Source organism: Cnephaeus nilssonii (genome assembly GCF_951640355.1).
Source record: "Cnephaeus nilssonii genome assembly, chromosome: 13".
Classification (NCBI taxonomy): domain Eukaryota; kingdom Metazoa; phylum Chordata; class Mammalia; order Chiroptera; family Vespertilionidae; genus Cnephaeus; species Cnephaeus nilssonii.
In genome coordinates this window covers 54,016,842-54,032,023 of record NC_137084.1, presented here as the reverse complement: position 1 = coordinate 54,032,023, position 15,182 = coordinate 54,016,842, and the positions used below count along the sequence as shown (strand labels likewise).

General features: G+C 37.5%; 1 protein-coding gene across 13 annotated transcripts in view; it reads left to right on the top strand.

Annotated features, from left to right (window-relative positions):
• Nucleotides 1-15,182, top strand: part of PICALM (phosphatidylinositol binding clathrin assembly protein) — a 112,991-nt gene that overhangs the window by 54,926 nt on the left and 42,883 nt on the right. For all 13 annotated transcript variants that reach the window (XM_079789390.1, XM_079789389.1, XM_079789388.1 and 10 more), the window contains exons 7-12: nucleotides 44-150; nucleotides 2,074-2,115; nucleotides 7,798-7,883; nucleotides 10,693-10,816; nucleotides 11,090-11,226; nucleotides 14,310-14,413. In XM_079789390.1, coding sequence (XP_079645516.1) covers nucleotides 44-150; nucleotides 2,074-2,115; nucleotides 7,798-7,883; nucleotides 10,693-10,816; nucleotides 11,090-11,226; nucleotides 14,310-14,413 — 600 coding nt within the window. The remainder of the gene's footprint in view (nucleotides 1-43; nucleotides 151-2,073; nucleotides 2,116-7,797; nucleotides 7,884-10,692; nucleotides 10,817-11,089; nucleotides 11,227-14,309; nucleotides 14,414-15,182) is intronic.

Sequence of the window (15,182 nt, the reverse complement as noted above, 5' to 3'; positions counted from 1 at the left end):
AATTTTATGTGAGTAAAAGTATTTTTATATCTACTTTTGGCAGAAAAATATTTTGATATGAAAAAGAATCAGTGCAAAGAAGGTCTTGACATCTATAAGAAGTTCCTGACCAGGATGACAAGAATCTCAGAGTTTCTCAAAGTTGCAGAGGTAAACTGTCTTTAAGTGACTATACTTCTTAACCTGCTTTTTTTGTCTATAAGTGTATATTTAATTCAATACTGAACATTGACAGCTAATTTTTTAAAACTTATTTATAAATTAGGTAGGTGGCACACAGTGTCAGCGATTTTTATATTTGGAATTAGTCATGTATATTAGAAGACTTATTGTGTTAAATATGGTGAAGACTATTCTATGATAGTGCTAAAGTCTCTTCAGTGAGACTTTTAACTGGAGCCACATTGTTCAAAATGTTTGGTTCCCTTGCAGAAGTGAATTTAGTGTATTTATTGTTTTTCAGTGATTATAAAAACCATGAGTATGGGTAATAGAATAATCTAATTTTGCAAATCTATTTAAATAATTTTCTGAAATTGTCACAGAAGACAGTTGTGGTAATGCTTATAGGCATTATCTTGCTTGTACAGAGGCAGGTCTTAAAGTGCTTTTGTTTGTTTTTATTTACCCTCTCTCTATCACCACCAAGATGTCTTGCTAGGATAATTCTGGAAGATGACTAGGCTATAACTGATCAGTTATATCAAAGTAGTTAAACTGGAACTAGCAAGTTGGTGATTTTAGCTCTATTACTGTAGTGATTTTATTCTGTAGCAGATGAATACAACAGGATGGTGAGACCTTTGGAAAAAAATGTGCTTTGTGGTGTTAATCAGCTATTTTATAAAGTATACTGCAGTTTATTTTGAATTTAAGGTATCTTTCAAAGAGAAATTAACGTTTTTCCCCCCCATTTTTGTAGGGCCAGTCACATTAAAAGCAGAAGATAAAAGTTTATGCTATGATTCCAGTAAATTCTTTAAATACATTTTAATTTGTTAGCTTTCCCTTTTGGCCTGTTATATCTTTTGCATTTGATAGTTATAATTATTGACTTAAGTTTTACGTCCTTGTTTACATCCAGATCTGCTGGTCTTACTTTGAAATGGAATAGGCCATCAGTTCCATATGATCTGAGAAATAAGATTCTCCTGCCCTAAAATATTTTTTCATGATGCTGTCTTTGGGTTGTAATTTCATTATGAGATCTTGGTTCTTGGAATAAAAAGGCACAAGTAACATTTTTAAATGTGTTTGAAAGGGACAAATCTATTAGTTATTGATTAGCTATAAAGATCTCAGTTTGAATTATTTTATCAACTTTTCTACTGATGTCATTCTGGGGCTGGCCCTTGAGAAGAGAGAATGATTAGAAAATGAAACATAATGCCAGGGAGGGAAACAGTTTTTTAATTTGGGTACTAGAATAATAAATAGGAATGGTTTTTATCTTCTTTTGCTGGAAATTGTCTAGTGCTTGAACATTATGAAAGCCTGTTTGGGATTGCTTTGTGAAAATAATTATATCCTGGTTAGATATCAGTTTGCATTTGTATAAAACTGGCCTACTTGAATGAACACAGGTTTTAAAAAATTGTTATCTATGGTGATTGCCTGGGAAAGCATATTTTATGGAGGAAGACAAAGTTATTGTCATGAGGTTTGTTTTTTAACTCTTTTCATGCCCCAGGGAACTTGTTTGTAGTCAGCCTTTCTTCATTCTTGCCATGAGCTTTTATCATATAGCATCAAGAAGTGATGTATTTTTCAGATTATGACAAGGTATAGGTGCTTAAAAGATATGGAGATGGTAACTTGAAAAGTCTTATTGAATTTCCAAAAACTCTCTGGTTTTCCTCCTGTTACAACTTTAGAGCCATCAAATAACATCTAAGCACCTGGAAGTACTGAATGATATATTTGGAGATTAAATATTTTTCTGAAGTCTGTCTAAAATATTGTTCTAAAATAGTGTTCACAGAACTAGTCATAAATGTCATTTTCTAATTGTTATTTATATAACATCTTTATTATAATTTTATCTATTAAATACAATGTTGCTTCTTCTTACAGCAAGTTGGAATTGACAGAGGTGATATACCAGACCTTTCACAGGTAAGTATATTTTTATATCAATTCACTGTCTGCTATGTATTGTTAGTTGTGATAGGCACCAAATGAGTAATATGCAGCCCATGCCAACAAGGAAATCATTGTAATTTTTCTTGACAGATTTTAATATTTTAATGTTTTGGTGATAATTGTTCTATAATTGTTCTATGATCATATAGGCTGTTCTATTCACCTCTTATATTGGTGGAGCTAGCCACTGCTATATCATTCTTTGAGTTTATTCTTTTTATTCTTTCCTGTCATCATCAAAAGGAAGAATTGAACTTAGAGAATGGTATTTTTAAAACAAAATGTGCACTATTGATAGAGAATTTTTTTCCCAATTTGTTTCCTCTGACAGGATACAAGACAAACACCCAGTTTGTTTGAGTTTTCAAAGGATATTTCCTTTGCCCCACTTGAAGATAGAGAATTATTTTATACAGGATTTATGTTTCCTGTTTTAAACCTTCTGCTTTGGCTATTTGACTCAGGTAGGAGTATTAAATAGGGATAAACATCAAAACATGATTTGGAAGAAGAGAGCAGGCTTTGATAATCTGTTTGAGTCCTGGCTGTTCCACTAGCTTGCCGTGTGATTTGGGGAAGTTACTCTATGCTTCAGTTTCATCATCTCTAAAATGGAGATATTGTAATACCCACTTCATAAGGTAGTTGGGGCGATTAAATGAGTTAATACCTAAACACAGCATTAAACACTCATTGTTAGCTATTATTATGTTGATTTTATCATAAAAAAAATTTCTAGGGCTTGGCCAGTGTGGTTCAGTGGTTGAGCATTGACCTTATGAACCAGGAGGTTTGCTTCCTGGTCAGGGCATATGCCCAGGTTTCAGGCTCGATCCCCAGTAGAGGGAGCGTGCAGGAGGCAGCTGATCTATGATTATGATTCTCTCTCATCATTGATGTTTCTATCTCTCCCTCACCATTCCTCCCTCTGAAATCAATAAGAAATATATATTTTTTAATTACAGGAAAGAAACTTTAAACGTGCTTTTTTCCCCCCTGACTTTTTCTCTTTTTGTTTGTTTGTTTTTACTGAATATTAGGAATGAAAGTACCTGGCATAAACTATCCGTGTAGCATTTGTATCACCTCTCTCCTTAATAGACTCTTTTACCTCATTTTAAATTGTTCTGGGACATCTTTTAAATAAAGGTCTTTGTTGTATTTCTCTGTACTGAACTTGTTCTGTTTTATCCCTTTGATTTCCAGGCCAAGAGTACATAATAGATCTAGTTATGGGTTATCTATCTATACTAATAAAAGGGTAATATGCTAATTAGACCGGGAGACCTTCCAAACAAAGCCATGGTGGTGGGGCTGAGGCAGAGGCGGTTAGGGGCGATTAGGCCAGCAGGGGGGGCATTTGGGGGCAAGCAGGTTGGCAGTGGGGGACAGTTGGGGGCAATGGGGGCAGTTGGGGGCGAGCAGGCTGGCGGGTGGGGGGGCAATCAGGCCGGCCGGGGGGGGGGGAGTTGGGGGTGAGCCAGCCGGCGGGGAGGGGGGAGCAGTTGGGGGCGAGCAGGCTGGCAGGCAGAGTGGTTAGGGGCGATCAGGCAGGCAGGCAGGTGAGCGGTTAGGAGCCAGCGGTCCTAGATTGTGAGAGGGATGTCTGACTGCCGGTTTAGGCCCGATCCCAGGGGTCGGGCCTAAACCAGCAGTCGGACATCCCCCGAGGGGTCCCAGATTGGAGAGGGTGCAGGCTGGGCTGAGGGACACACACCCCCGTGCACGAATTTCATGCACCGGGCCACTAGTATGTAAATAAAACACTCTGCATTTGAGATAAATTGACCTTATTAAGATTGAGTACATTACTATACGCTAAGATGTGAGAAAAATCATTGCTAAAACAATCTAAATATATAAAAGGCTAATATGCTAAGTGTCCTTCCACCCGTCCGACTGGTCACTATGACAGACACTGATCACCAGAAGGCAGACACTCAAACGCAGGAGCTGCTGTGATATACACTGGCCATTTACAGAGAAATGGCAATGCGGACCTGGTGCCAACAAAGCAACACTCAGCTTCCCCCAAGTGGGACACAGGCCCCGCCACCACCCCGGAGTGATAGTTCACCAAATTGCAGCCGATGCTGCCGAGACCCCATGGCCAGCCCAGAAACGGTGGCTGTGGGCTCCGGGTAATGACATAATGTAGCAACGCCCAGCTTCCTCTCCCTAGCGACGACTAGCCTCCTTGCAGTTTCTTCAGCCCAGGAACATGACTTGTTTTACAGCCAGGTGGAAACATTTCACACTGTAACCAAATGTCTGTGAAGCATTTTCCCGTGCCTCATCTCATTTGATCCTCACAGAAGTCCTGGAGTAGGTAGATAGACTCAGTGGAATCCTATTTTTTAATCATTAGATGGAAAACAGAGATTTGGAAGGCTTAGAAACTTGACCCAACTGAATAGAATTAAGAAATGATGGACCTTGAAAATGACTTCAGGTTTTCTCACTGCGCAGAATATAGTCAAACACTGCTGCAGTTAAATATTTTACCTTTTGTTCTCCCTACGTGATTTACAACAATAATCTGCTTTGGGTTGATATTTACTGCTGTGTTGCTGACAATTGCCTGAAAGAGAAGTTGGGGTGCTTGACTGGGCTGGAAAAAGTTTAGCTAAATCAGAAAGCAGGTCTAATTAAGCAAGTTTGTTCTCTATCTATAAAAGGCTAAGTTGACTTGCGCATATGCGGTACATATAAAGCTCTTGCTGGCGCCAATCACGTGCGCGTGTCTCCATCTGTCATTATCGATCATGAATTTGGTTGACACTTTTATTATAGAGAAAGGGCAAATAGTGATACTAAAATATTTCTTCTAATTAATTTCCTTTCAATGTGCACGAATTTGTGCACCGGGCCACTAGTATGTGTATAAACTGATTTGGCAGTTACAGATTCCCTGTTACTCCATTTGTCAAGTCACCTTCACCTATCTTTTGTTATAAAAATACTAGAGGCCCAGTGCATGAAATTCATGCATAGGAAGGGGGTCCCCTCAGCTTGGCCTGCACTCTCTCCAATCTGGGACCCCTCAGGACCTCTGACTCCTAACCGCTCACCTGCCTGCTGGCCTGATCCCCCTGACTGCTCCCCTGCCTGACTGATCGCCTCTAACCTCCTCTGCCTTGGCCCCGCCAATGTGGCTTCGTCTGAAAGGACATCCAGAAGATGTTCAGTCTAATTAGCATGTTACCCTTTTATTAGTATAGATAAGACCCAGGCCAGACTGTCATATTTCTGTACTTCATCCATGGCATTGAAATTGATTAGAGGGCCAGCTTCCTGACCCTCCCTCCCTCTTAATTGATGATTTCTGAATGATTCAGAAATTTTTCAAAAGTGAACTAAAACAAAGCTATTTGTACTTCAGGGAAGATGGTGGTGGTTATTATACATAGGAATGGAAATTTGAGATTACTTTTAAAAAATACTAAGATATATGTAGAAGAGATTTTGGAAATAGTTTGTTATTATTTATCTTAACATGGTAGTTTAATATTTGTAAGCCTCAGCTTAAACTTTTCAGAAAAATGTTAACTGTAGTTTAAATGAGCACAGTTTTAATTTAGGATTCTGTAGCAGTAATTACTTTCTAGGCTTTCAGGTCAGACATACCTTAGACCCTATGTTGGCTCCCGCTATGTATTAGATATATGTTCTTAGATAAGTAACTTAATTTTCACTTTCTCAGGTCCTTTGTTTGTAAAGGGTGTACTAGTAGTGTCTTCCTCATAGCAGTGAATTTATACAAAGTAGCTGGCACAGGGCCTGTTGTGTTATAGGATCTTTTTAAATTTTAACTACTGTCATCAACATTCTCATCATCTCTGATAATAACTCTTGGGATAGTGCTTTGCCTGCTGATTTTCCAAAGGTTTTGTTGGGATGGGTGAGTTGCACATGTGTTCTCAATTCAACATAGATGTCAATGTTACAATACAATATTTTTGGTTTTAATTGATTTTCTATGTATCTGCTTTGTGCCAAGATCTTTATATATATATATAGCGAATAAAGGATGAAGGAAATTGTTCAAGTCATAATTGTTAGAGAAATTAGCTAGTTTTGCCTCTTCCAGCTATTGTTAGATCCCTGTAATCCAGAAACTGTGTCTCAGAGTTTGGGGTAATTAAATGCCACTGATGGATTTGCTTCACTTAGTAACAGTTTTTTCTTAGATCATTGAAAAGTTGCCCTTTTGAAAGTAATTAACTCTTTATATTAAGTTGAGATTTGCCATAGAGCCTGAGAGTTTAAAGGCTAGTCTTTTTTTTAAATTGAGGTAAATATCTATATCAATGAGGTTTGATAACTATAAACATTTGATCAAAATAAATTCTATCACTTCAATTCTTGTGTGCCTTTCCAGTCACTCTCTGGTTCTCTCCATGCAAACCACTGTTTAGATTTCTAATAATGTAATTTTATCAGATCTTGAACTTAATATAAATGGAATCATGCAAGTATTTATTCTTGTGTCTGGCTTCTTTTGTTCATCATAGTGTTTTTGAGAACTGTCTATGTCATTGAACGTACCATTAAATTATTCTTTATTGCTGCATATTTACCACAATTATGTTTATGCATTTTCCAAATGATGGACTTTTGGATTATTTACAGTTTTTTACTATTTATAAATAAAGCTACTTAAATCATTCTTGAACAAGTCCTTTCTTGAGGAGATACACTTTTGTATCTATTTTGGGTGAATAATTAGGAATGGAATTGGGTAATTAAAGTAGATATATATTTAACTTTATAAAAAACACCCAGATATTTTTCAAGGTGGATGTACTCCTACCAGCATTATATGGGAGATGCACCAACATTTGATATTGCTAGACTATTTAACTTCAGGCGTTCTAGTTAGTAAGAAGTTATATTTCATTGTGATTTTAATTTTTATTTCTTTGATGTTAGTCTTCAGTTTCATTTATCAATAATTATTCAAAAATGAATCAGGAGGTACTTATTAAGTACCAGGAACATGCTCAGCAGTGTATCTAGCTTTTCAGAGTATGGTTCTCTTTAAAATTCAAATAAGTTAAATATTTTAAAAATGAAATAATTTAAGGATCCTCTTAAATGTTTCATTTGTATATAATCTTAGTTTTCATATTTTTTATTATGTTTATTAATACCCCTTACTAGGTCATTCTTATCTATAATAATAAAAGCGTAATTTGCTCATTAGGCCGGATGTCCTTCTGGATGACCTTCCCGACGAAGCCGGGTCTGCAAGAGAAGCCCGGGTCCTGGATGCCAGAAGGAAGCCGGTATCGGCAGCCAGGGGAAGGAAGGCCTACTCTTGCACGATTTTCGTGCATCGGGCCTCTAGTATATAATAATAAAAGCATAATATGCTAATTAGACTGGACAGCCAAACAACCTTCCGGATGACCTTCCAGACCAAAGCCGAGGCTGCGAGGGCCGAGCCCCTTGCATGAAATTTGTGCATCAGGCCTCTAGTATAATAATAATAATAATAATAATAATAATAATAATAATAATGTCATTCTTAGGTAGCTAAAACTCCATTGTTAATTAGTTCATTATTTTTGTTTCCCTCCTATGTCAGATGATACTTGATTTATTTTGATTAATGGACTGATTATCATGAAAGTCTTATATCTATAATTTCAGGCCCCCAGTAGTCTTCTTGATGCTTTGGAACAACATTTAGCTTCCTTGGAAGGAAAGAAAATCAAAGATTCTACAGCTGCAAGCAGGTACATTATTTTTCAGAGGGCAAAGAGCAGGAGTGATGTTTCTGAGTCAATGAATCCAGCTCAAATTCTAAGTTATTTAATGTCTCTTTATGTTGATTTAATAACTTATAAAATTAGTTTAATGATAGTATCAACCTCATAGAGTTGCTGTGAAGGGTTAAATGGGTTAATACATGTAAATTCTTAGAGCAGTTCCTGATCTTCAGTAAATGTTAGCATCTGTTAAGGTGATGATAGTGACTACTTGGTCTAAATTGTGTTCATATAATGCTGGTGGTCTTGATCCAGCATCTAAAAGGGTTCAGAAACCTGGAGAAGGGGCTGTGCGTAAATTAATCAAGAGTCCAGAGATGAAACATAATTTTGAAAGGCATATGGGGGGGGGGGGCAGAGGAACCTGGCTAAAGAAACCAAGTTCTTGTCTCAGGACCCCTTGACACAATTTGTCCTAAGGCAAGGTGGAGATATACACATCAAAGGGTAGAGTTAGTACAGAATCCATTGTCAGATTGGGAAATAGCCTACGGTTGTTCAGGTGTTTGGCCAACAGGAGGCAATAACATGTAAATTAAGATGCCCTGAGCTGTCTGGCAGCAAGCAGTCATCCTTTTTAGGTTTGGGGAAATGCCTTTAGCCATTCCATCAGGCTCAGCCCTTGTGAGTCCCCAAGTTCCATCAACCTTTCGATGAAACTCTTGCAGTTATGACATGCTGGAATTGGCTTCCGGCATTCATAGTGTGAAGAGTTCTCTTAAAGATGATAATGCATTGATTTGTTTGATGTTTTATAATTACAAATTGCCTTTTTTACAAATTTGATCAAGCCTCACAATAGCCCTGTGAACTATGCAGGTAGTAACTCTGGGCCTCAAACCTAGGATGTCTGACATCAGATTTTATCATCTTTCTCTAATGTCAGTTCATGGGATTGATTATTGACATGCTATATTTTAATCAGTCTGTTAGGCTGAGTTCCAAGACGAAGACCAATTAACTTAGCAAATTGAAAGTAACACAGACCATCTCACATAAATCTTGTAACATGATTTCTGTGTTGGGTAGTGATTGAAGTAATTTTCATGTATTCTTACAAAGATTTCTTTTTAACAGTATGAAAAAAATTTGTATGAAGTATAATGAGAACCTTCTTTTTAGACATTTTTTTATTTTTTCAGAATTTGGTGTTTTTTGTTTTGTTTTTAGCAACAAAATTTAATTTGTAAAGGAAAACGTTGTTACTGAATTTTAATAGTTTTTAATTCTAAATATGCTCTTTGAATTTTCTAGTAGGCTTTTAGAAGTATAAGCCCAAATTATAAGGCCCAGAGATTTGAGAAAGTAATGAAAAATAAAGCTAAGGAGACTGAAAATTTGTTGGGTTTCTTGCCTTCTCGGGGTGGCTTAGTTGGTTGGAGAGTACACCAAAAAAGATTGTGGGTTTGATTCTTGGTCAGAGCACATACCTAAGTTACAGGTTTGATCCCTGGTCAGTATGTGTATGAAAGGCAACCAATTGATGTTTCTCTCTTACATTGATGTTTCTCTCTCTCTAAAAAAATCAATAAAAACATATCCTCAGGTGAGGATTAAAAAAATTTGTTGGGTTTCTTGCATTTCTGTGACAAGTATATTACTTGCTCCTTTATTAAATTAATTTTACATAAAATTTGAATATTTTTGCCACTTATGTGCTTTAGAGTAGAGATTAATGATGCTTGGTATGTGATAAAATGAAAATGAATAAAGGTCATTACTGAAGAGTAGTTCTTCAGGTTAGCATTCTTTGCTACATAGGTTTATTTTACCTAAAATTAACATTTGGAAATTTAATGTTGGGGTTTATAGTATTGGTAAGGTTTTGATATAAGGGAAAGGAAGCAGCTTACTGTGAATCTGCTAGTGAGAGATGATGCATTGTGCATGACTAATATGCTTGAAAAGGAAATTCTAATTTAAATGGGTAGCAGATAAAGTAGGTGCCAGATGGACCAGTGACTGGAATGAAATTGACCTTCCTTTGAGGTATCCTGTGGTCCTCTGGGAACGATATCTTTGGGTGTTATAAAGGAAACATACCTAGACACATTATCACTGGTATTAACGTTTTACTGTTCCTGTAGTAGTACTGCAAAAACCCAGGCTGTAAATTATTGGAGTCATTTCCTGTGAGAAACTCAGTATTTTTTTACTCATCTGGGTTTTCTTGAGAGTATGTGAGCTCTTTCCTAATTGTATAGGTTCCCTTCCTTGGAGCTTGGAATACTGTATTTTCATCAGTCTGCAATGTCTCTCACCTTTATTGAGAACCCTTTCCAAAATCGAACTCTTACTTAAAAAGAGTGAATATGTGGCCCTAGCCAGTGTGCTCAGTGGTTAGAGCATTAACCCCTGCACCAAAGGATTGCAGGTTCTATTCCCAGTCAATGGCTCATGCCTGGGTTGCAGGTTCCATCCCTGGCTCTGGTCAGGGCATGTGTGTCTCTCTCACATTGTTTCCCTCCGCCCGCCCTCTATCTCTATCTCTTTCCTCTACCCTCCCTCCCTCCCACTTTCTTTAAAAATCAGTGGAAAAAAATATCCTCTGGTGAAGATTAACAATAACAGCAACAAAAAGTGTGAATGTGTGTATAAATCATCTAACTGCTAATAATTCTCTAGGTTACTGGGTATAATATTTCATATGAAGTACTGGTTTTGACTTCAGAAGTTCATAATTATAGTGCCTATTGGTTGCCAGGTCATTTCATAACCAGGTTGTAAAGTGAAATGTTTGGCAAAAAGCCAAATTACCTTTGTCCAATTATTCTAGGGCGACAACACTTTCCAACGCAGTCTCTTCCCTGGCAAGTACTGGCTTGTCTCTTACCAAAGTGGATGAAAGGGAAAAGCAGGCAGCATTAGAGGAAGAACAGGCTCGTTTAAAAGCTTTAAAGGTAAGTGTGTGCATTCTTTTTTTTTTTGGAAAAACAAATACAGGTGTTCATAAAATAATTAGGACCTCTATAGAGACTGATAGTATTTAATGTATAGTTGTTCAAATGAGGTAAAACTCAGTACTTAGTCTAATTTTTTGTCCTGAAATTGGATGACTGATAAACAGAGAATACCTTTCTGCTATCAGAACAAAATTAGAAAATACTTTTGTTTAGAGGACATACAAACAAATCTGTTTCTGGATTCCTTATGGTAGCTTCCTTTCTCAATAGGAACAGCGCCTAAAAGAACTTGCAAAGAAACCTCATACCTCTTTAACAACTGCAGCCTCTCCTGTGTCCACCTCAGCAGGGGGTATAATGACTGTACCAGTCATTGACCTGTTTTCTACCCCTAGTTCTTCTAACAGGTAAGTGGAGAGGTTAAAGATTTCTATTGAATACTTAGGTTTAAAGACTTCTAATAGAAATTTTGTAGAGCTTTCCAAGTTTAATTTGTTTTATTATTTGTAATCATAAATTCATACAAAGGAGGTGCTGATAAGTGGTGGTATAGGTATAATCCTAACATATATAAAAACCCAGGGTCTGTAACATTCAAAACTACCTAAGGATCGACCAACTGGAAGTCAGTCCTGCAGTCAGTGCTGTGGCGACCCAGCACTGACTGCTGAGGGGGCTGCAGATCAGGCCCGGAGAGAGGCCTGGAGAGAGAAGCAGGGTTTGGTCCGTAGCCTCTGTGGCAGCTGTTGATCAGCCCTTGCCTCTCTCTTTCTCTCTGGGCCTGGCCAGCAGCTGAGCCTCTCTCTCCGGGCCTCCACGAGGGCTGCTGATCAGCCCCTCCTCTCTGATCAGGCCTGGAGATGCTGACTGGCATAGAAACTGACAAATCAGAACCAAATCTGGGTGAACTGTGAGGAGCCAATGGCTGCCTAGGAGGCGGAGCTTTTGATGCTGACTGGCATAGAAACCAACCAATCAGAACCTAATCTTAGGTGAACTGCGAAGGCAGAACCTAAGGTGGGGGCTGAGGAGGGGTTTTAAGGGCAACCGCTGTTTGGGGTAAGGTGTAAGAAAGCAGTTCAATTTTTTAATGACCAGTTTGGCAGTATGGCTGGCTATCAGTCCAGATATAGGGATTATGTATTTTTGTCTGCCAAGAGCATCTCCTCCTGCTGAAAAAGGCTCCCCCTGCCATTTAAGCAATCCTATTTTCTGTAATCTGTCTATACTAATAAAAGGGTAATATGCTAATTAGACCGGGTTGACTGGCCATCTTTTGGACGTCCGACTTCCTTCCGGACAAAGCCATGGTGGTGGGGGCAGAGGCAGTTAGGGGCAATCAAGCTGGCAGGGGAGGGCAGTTGGGGGCAAGATCAGGCTGGCAGGGGAGGGCAGTTGGGGGCAAGATCAGGCTGGCAGGGGAGGGCAGTTGAGGGCGAGATCAGGCTGGCAGGGGATGGCAGTTGGGGCAAGATCAGGCTGGCAGGGAGGGCAGTTGGGGGCAACCAGGCCGGCAGGCAGAGGCAGTTAGGGGCAATCAAGCAGGCAGGCAGGTGAGCGGTTAGGAGCCAGCTGTCCCAGATTGGGAGAGGGATGTCCAACTGCCAGTTTAGGCCCGATCCTGGGCTCCCGGACTGTGATAGGGCATAGGCCGGGCTGAAGGATTCCCCCCCCCCCCCCCATCCCCTCCCACCCCCCGCAAGTGCACGAATTTCGGGTCCTGGGCCTCTAGTTTATAATAATTGGAATAGAGTAGATTATCTCTTGGCAAACATGTCATTGTTTATGAACACATTTATGAGGTGTCTATTGGTTCAAGACCCGTTATAACTCTGGGAGGGGTGTGTGTGTGTGTGTGTGTGTGACATGTATTTCAGAATATCCTTTCATTGGGTATTAAATGTCTTTTTCATGTCCATTCCTTGGTGTTAAACTCAGTAATCTGGAGCACAGTAATAGTTTAGTTGCCTACTGAAGCCTACCAGATCAACATCAATAATCTTGTTACTTAATTTAAGCTACTTAATATTTCCAGGCAAATTAAAATAATTGGCTTTTTCAAATCTGTTCTGTCTTTTACTTCTTAGTGGTTTAAAGTAGAACTGTGGAAGTCAGATTGTGGTTTGAATCCTGGCTCCATTAATTTCTTAATCTTTTTTTTTTTAACCTGTTTCTAAATAAGATAATGTATAGTACAGTATAGGTCAGAGTTTCTCAATATTAAGTTAACATCAGAATCACCTGGAGGGTTAATTAAACCACAGATTTCTTAGTTCTACCCTGAGTTTCTGATTTAGTTGGTGTGGGGTGAGGACCAAGAATTTTCATTTTTAACAGGCTCCTAGATTTAGCACAGTGTTTAGCTCTCTAAAGTCTCAGTTGTTTAGTGAATTTAGTTATGTGTTTTTCTTTCAGCTTTATTTTTTGTTTTCTTTTTGTATGCCACTTTCCTTAATTCCCAACAAAATGACATTGAACCCATTACATATTACATTTTCCACTTGGGGACCTTGTAAAGAAGTTTGTTTTAGGGGAAATGAATGGAAAACAATGTTGAATGTTTGAGGATGAAAAAATATTTTTTTCATCTAATTTGACTATGTTTTATTTCACTTAATCTACTCAGAAGTTTTCACCTTTTTTATAGTAATTGAGGGCAAATCTTACAGCCTATTACAGAATGCGTATTGCATATTCTAAATGTATTTATACTTGTACTTACCAATGTATAAAACTATTTTTTTATATCTAAAAGACATTTCTTTAAAACAGTTTTAAGTGTAAATTAAAAGTGATCTAAGCTGTGGTACACTTAATGCTTCAGTTCATGGAAATCCTAGGATTGTTTTTTGAGTTGTTATTCCTTAATTAATTACATAAAAGTCTTGTGATAAAAAATATATAAGCATTCCCCTCTGGAGTTGTGTAATGGATGGCTCTGTTTTAAATTTATAGCTATATGCATGTTTTATTTTCCCCTGAATTATTGACATGTTTGGAGTATGAAGCAGTAGAGGTGAGGTTAATAGATATTTTACTTTGTGTAGGCGTATTGATATTGCAAATGCAATTGAAATTCTTCAAATGCAGTTGAAATTCTTTAAAAGAACGAAAACAACTTTTAAAAAAATTAAAATTGCCATGTTGTTTCATATTTTGAATCATGTCCTTTAGATGTTTTCATTTCAATAAGGAAATCAGTATTTTACTGGGGAAGTTACTGATCTTTTCCTGAAGGGTTATTATTACTTGAATTCTATGCAAACTGAATATATGGGTACTTGAATATTTTTCTAGTCCTTTTTAGAAATATGCTGTTGTGTGAAGGATATGCCATTGTTATCTTACTGCAACTATTCCTCCTGAGATTTACATTATTGAGGCTTTCTCTCCGTTTTCTTTGTACTGTTCTTATTTACTTGGGAAAAGGAAGTGACTATAATGTGGCAAAGTTTACCTAATAAATCATCTTTTCAAAATATCTTCCTAGCTCATCAAAGCTACCAAATGATTTGCTTGATTTGCAACAGCCAACTTTTCACCCACCTGGACTTTCTATGTCAGCTGCTTCTCAGGTAGCAAGTACATGGGGAGGTAAGCATTAATGAACTCTATATATTGTACAGGCATCTTCCCTCCCTATCCCTATTCTGTGGTATTTTACTTATTTGCATAGCTTTGATTACACTTGATACATGAGAACTTAAAAAAATAATAAAATGGCAATGAAGTATTTGCCCTTTGCAGACATGTTTTTTTAATTATAAATGTAATTTTAGAATTCATGTTCAATTAAATTATGAAATGAGATTTAATGAAGATGAAGAGGAAGGACCAGGTGTATGTTTAAGTATAAAATTACTCTCTCATTGTTGACTTTCTAGTCCATAATCAGAAAATGTGTAATAGTCATTTTACTTTTGGTATAGAAAAAAATTTACTTGGGAGGGGGAAAGAAACTCGTCTTGTGTAAGTATATAATAAAGTTCAAATAAAACTCAGATGGTGTTATCAGGCAATGAATGAACTATGTTCTGACCAGGAGTGTCATGACAAACTTTATATACTACTTACATTTAAAATGTTGATTTAATTCAGACCTATAACATTTTGGTATTCAAAGATTTTCTTCCTAGTACCAACAGGAATGTTTTGCTGCCTTGTAGTAGTTCTTTGATGACTATATCATGACCATCACCGTGGCATCTTTAAAGGAGTGAGCCTAGTCCATGTCAGTTTTTAAGCAGTTTTGCTTAGATATTTAGTATGCTTTCAAATCATTTCCTTTGGTAGGTTTTGGTGCTTCTGTTTGTTAGTATATGTATAAGTATTATTTTACAAACACTCAAAAAATATTTGGGAG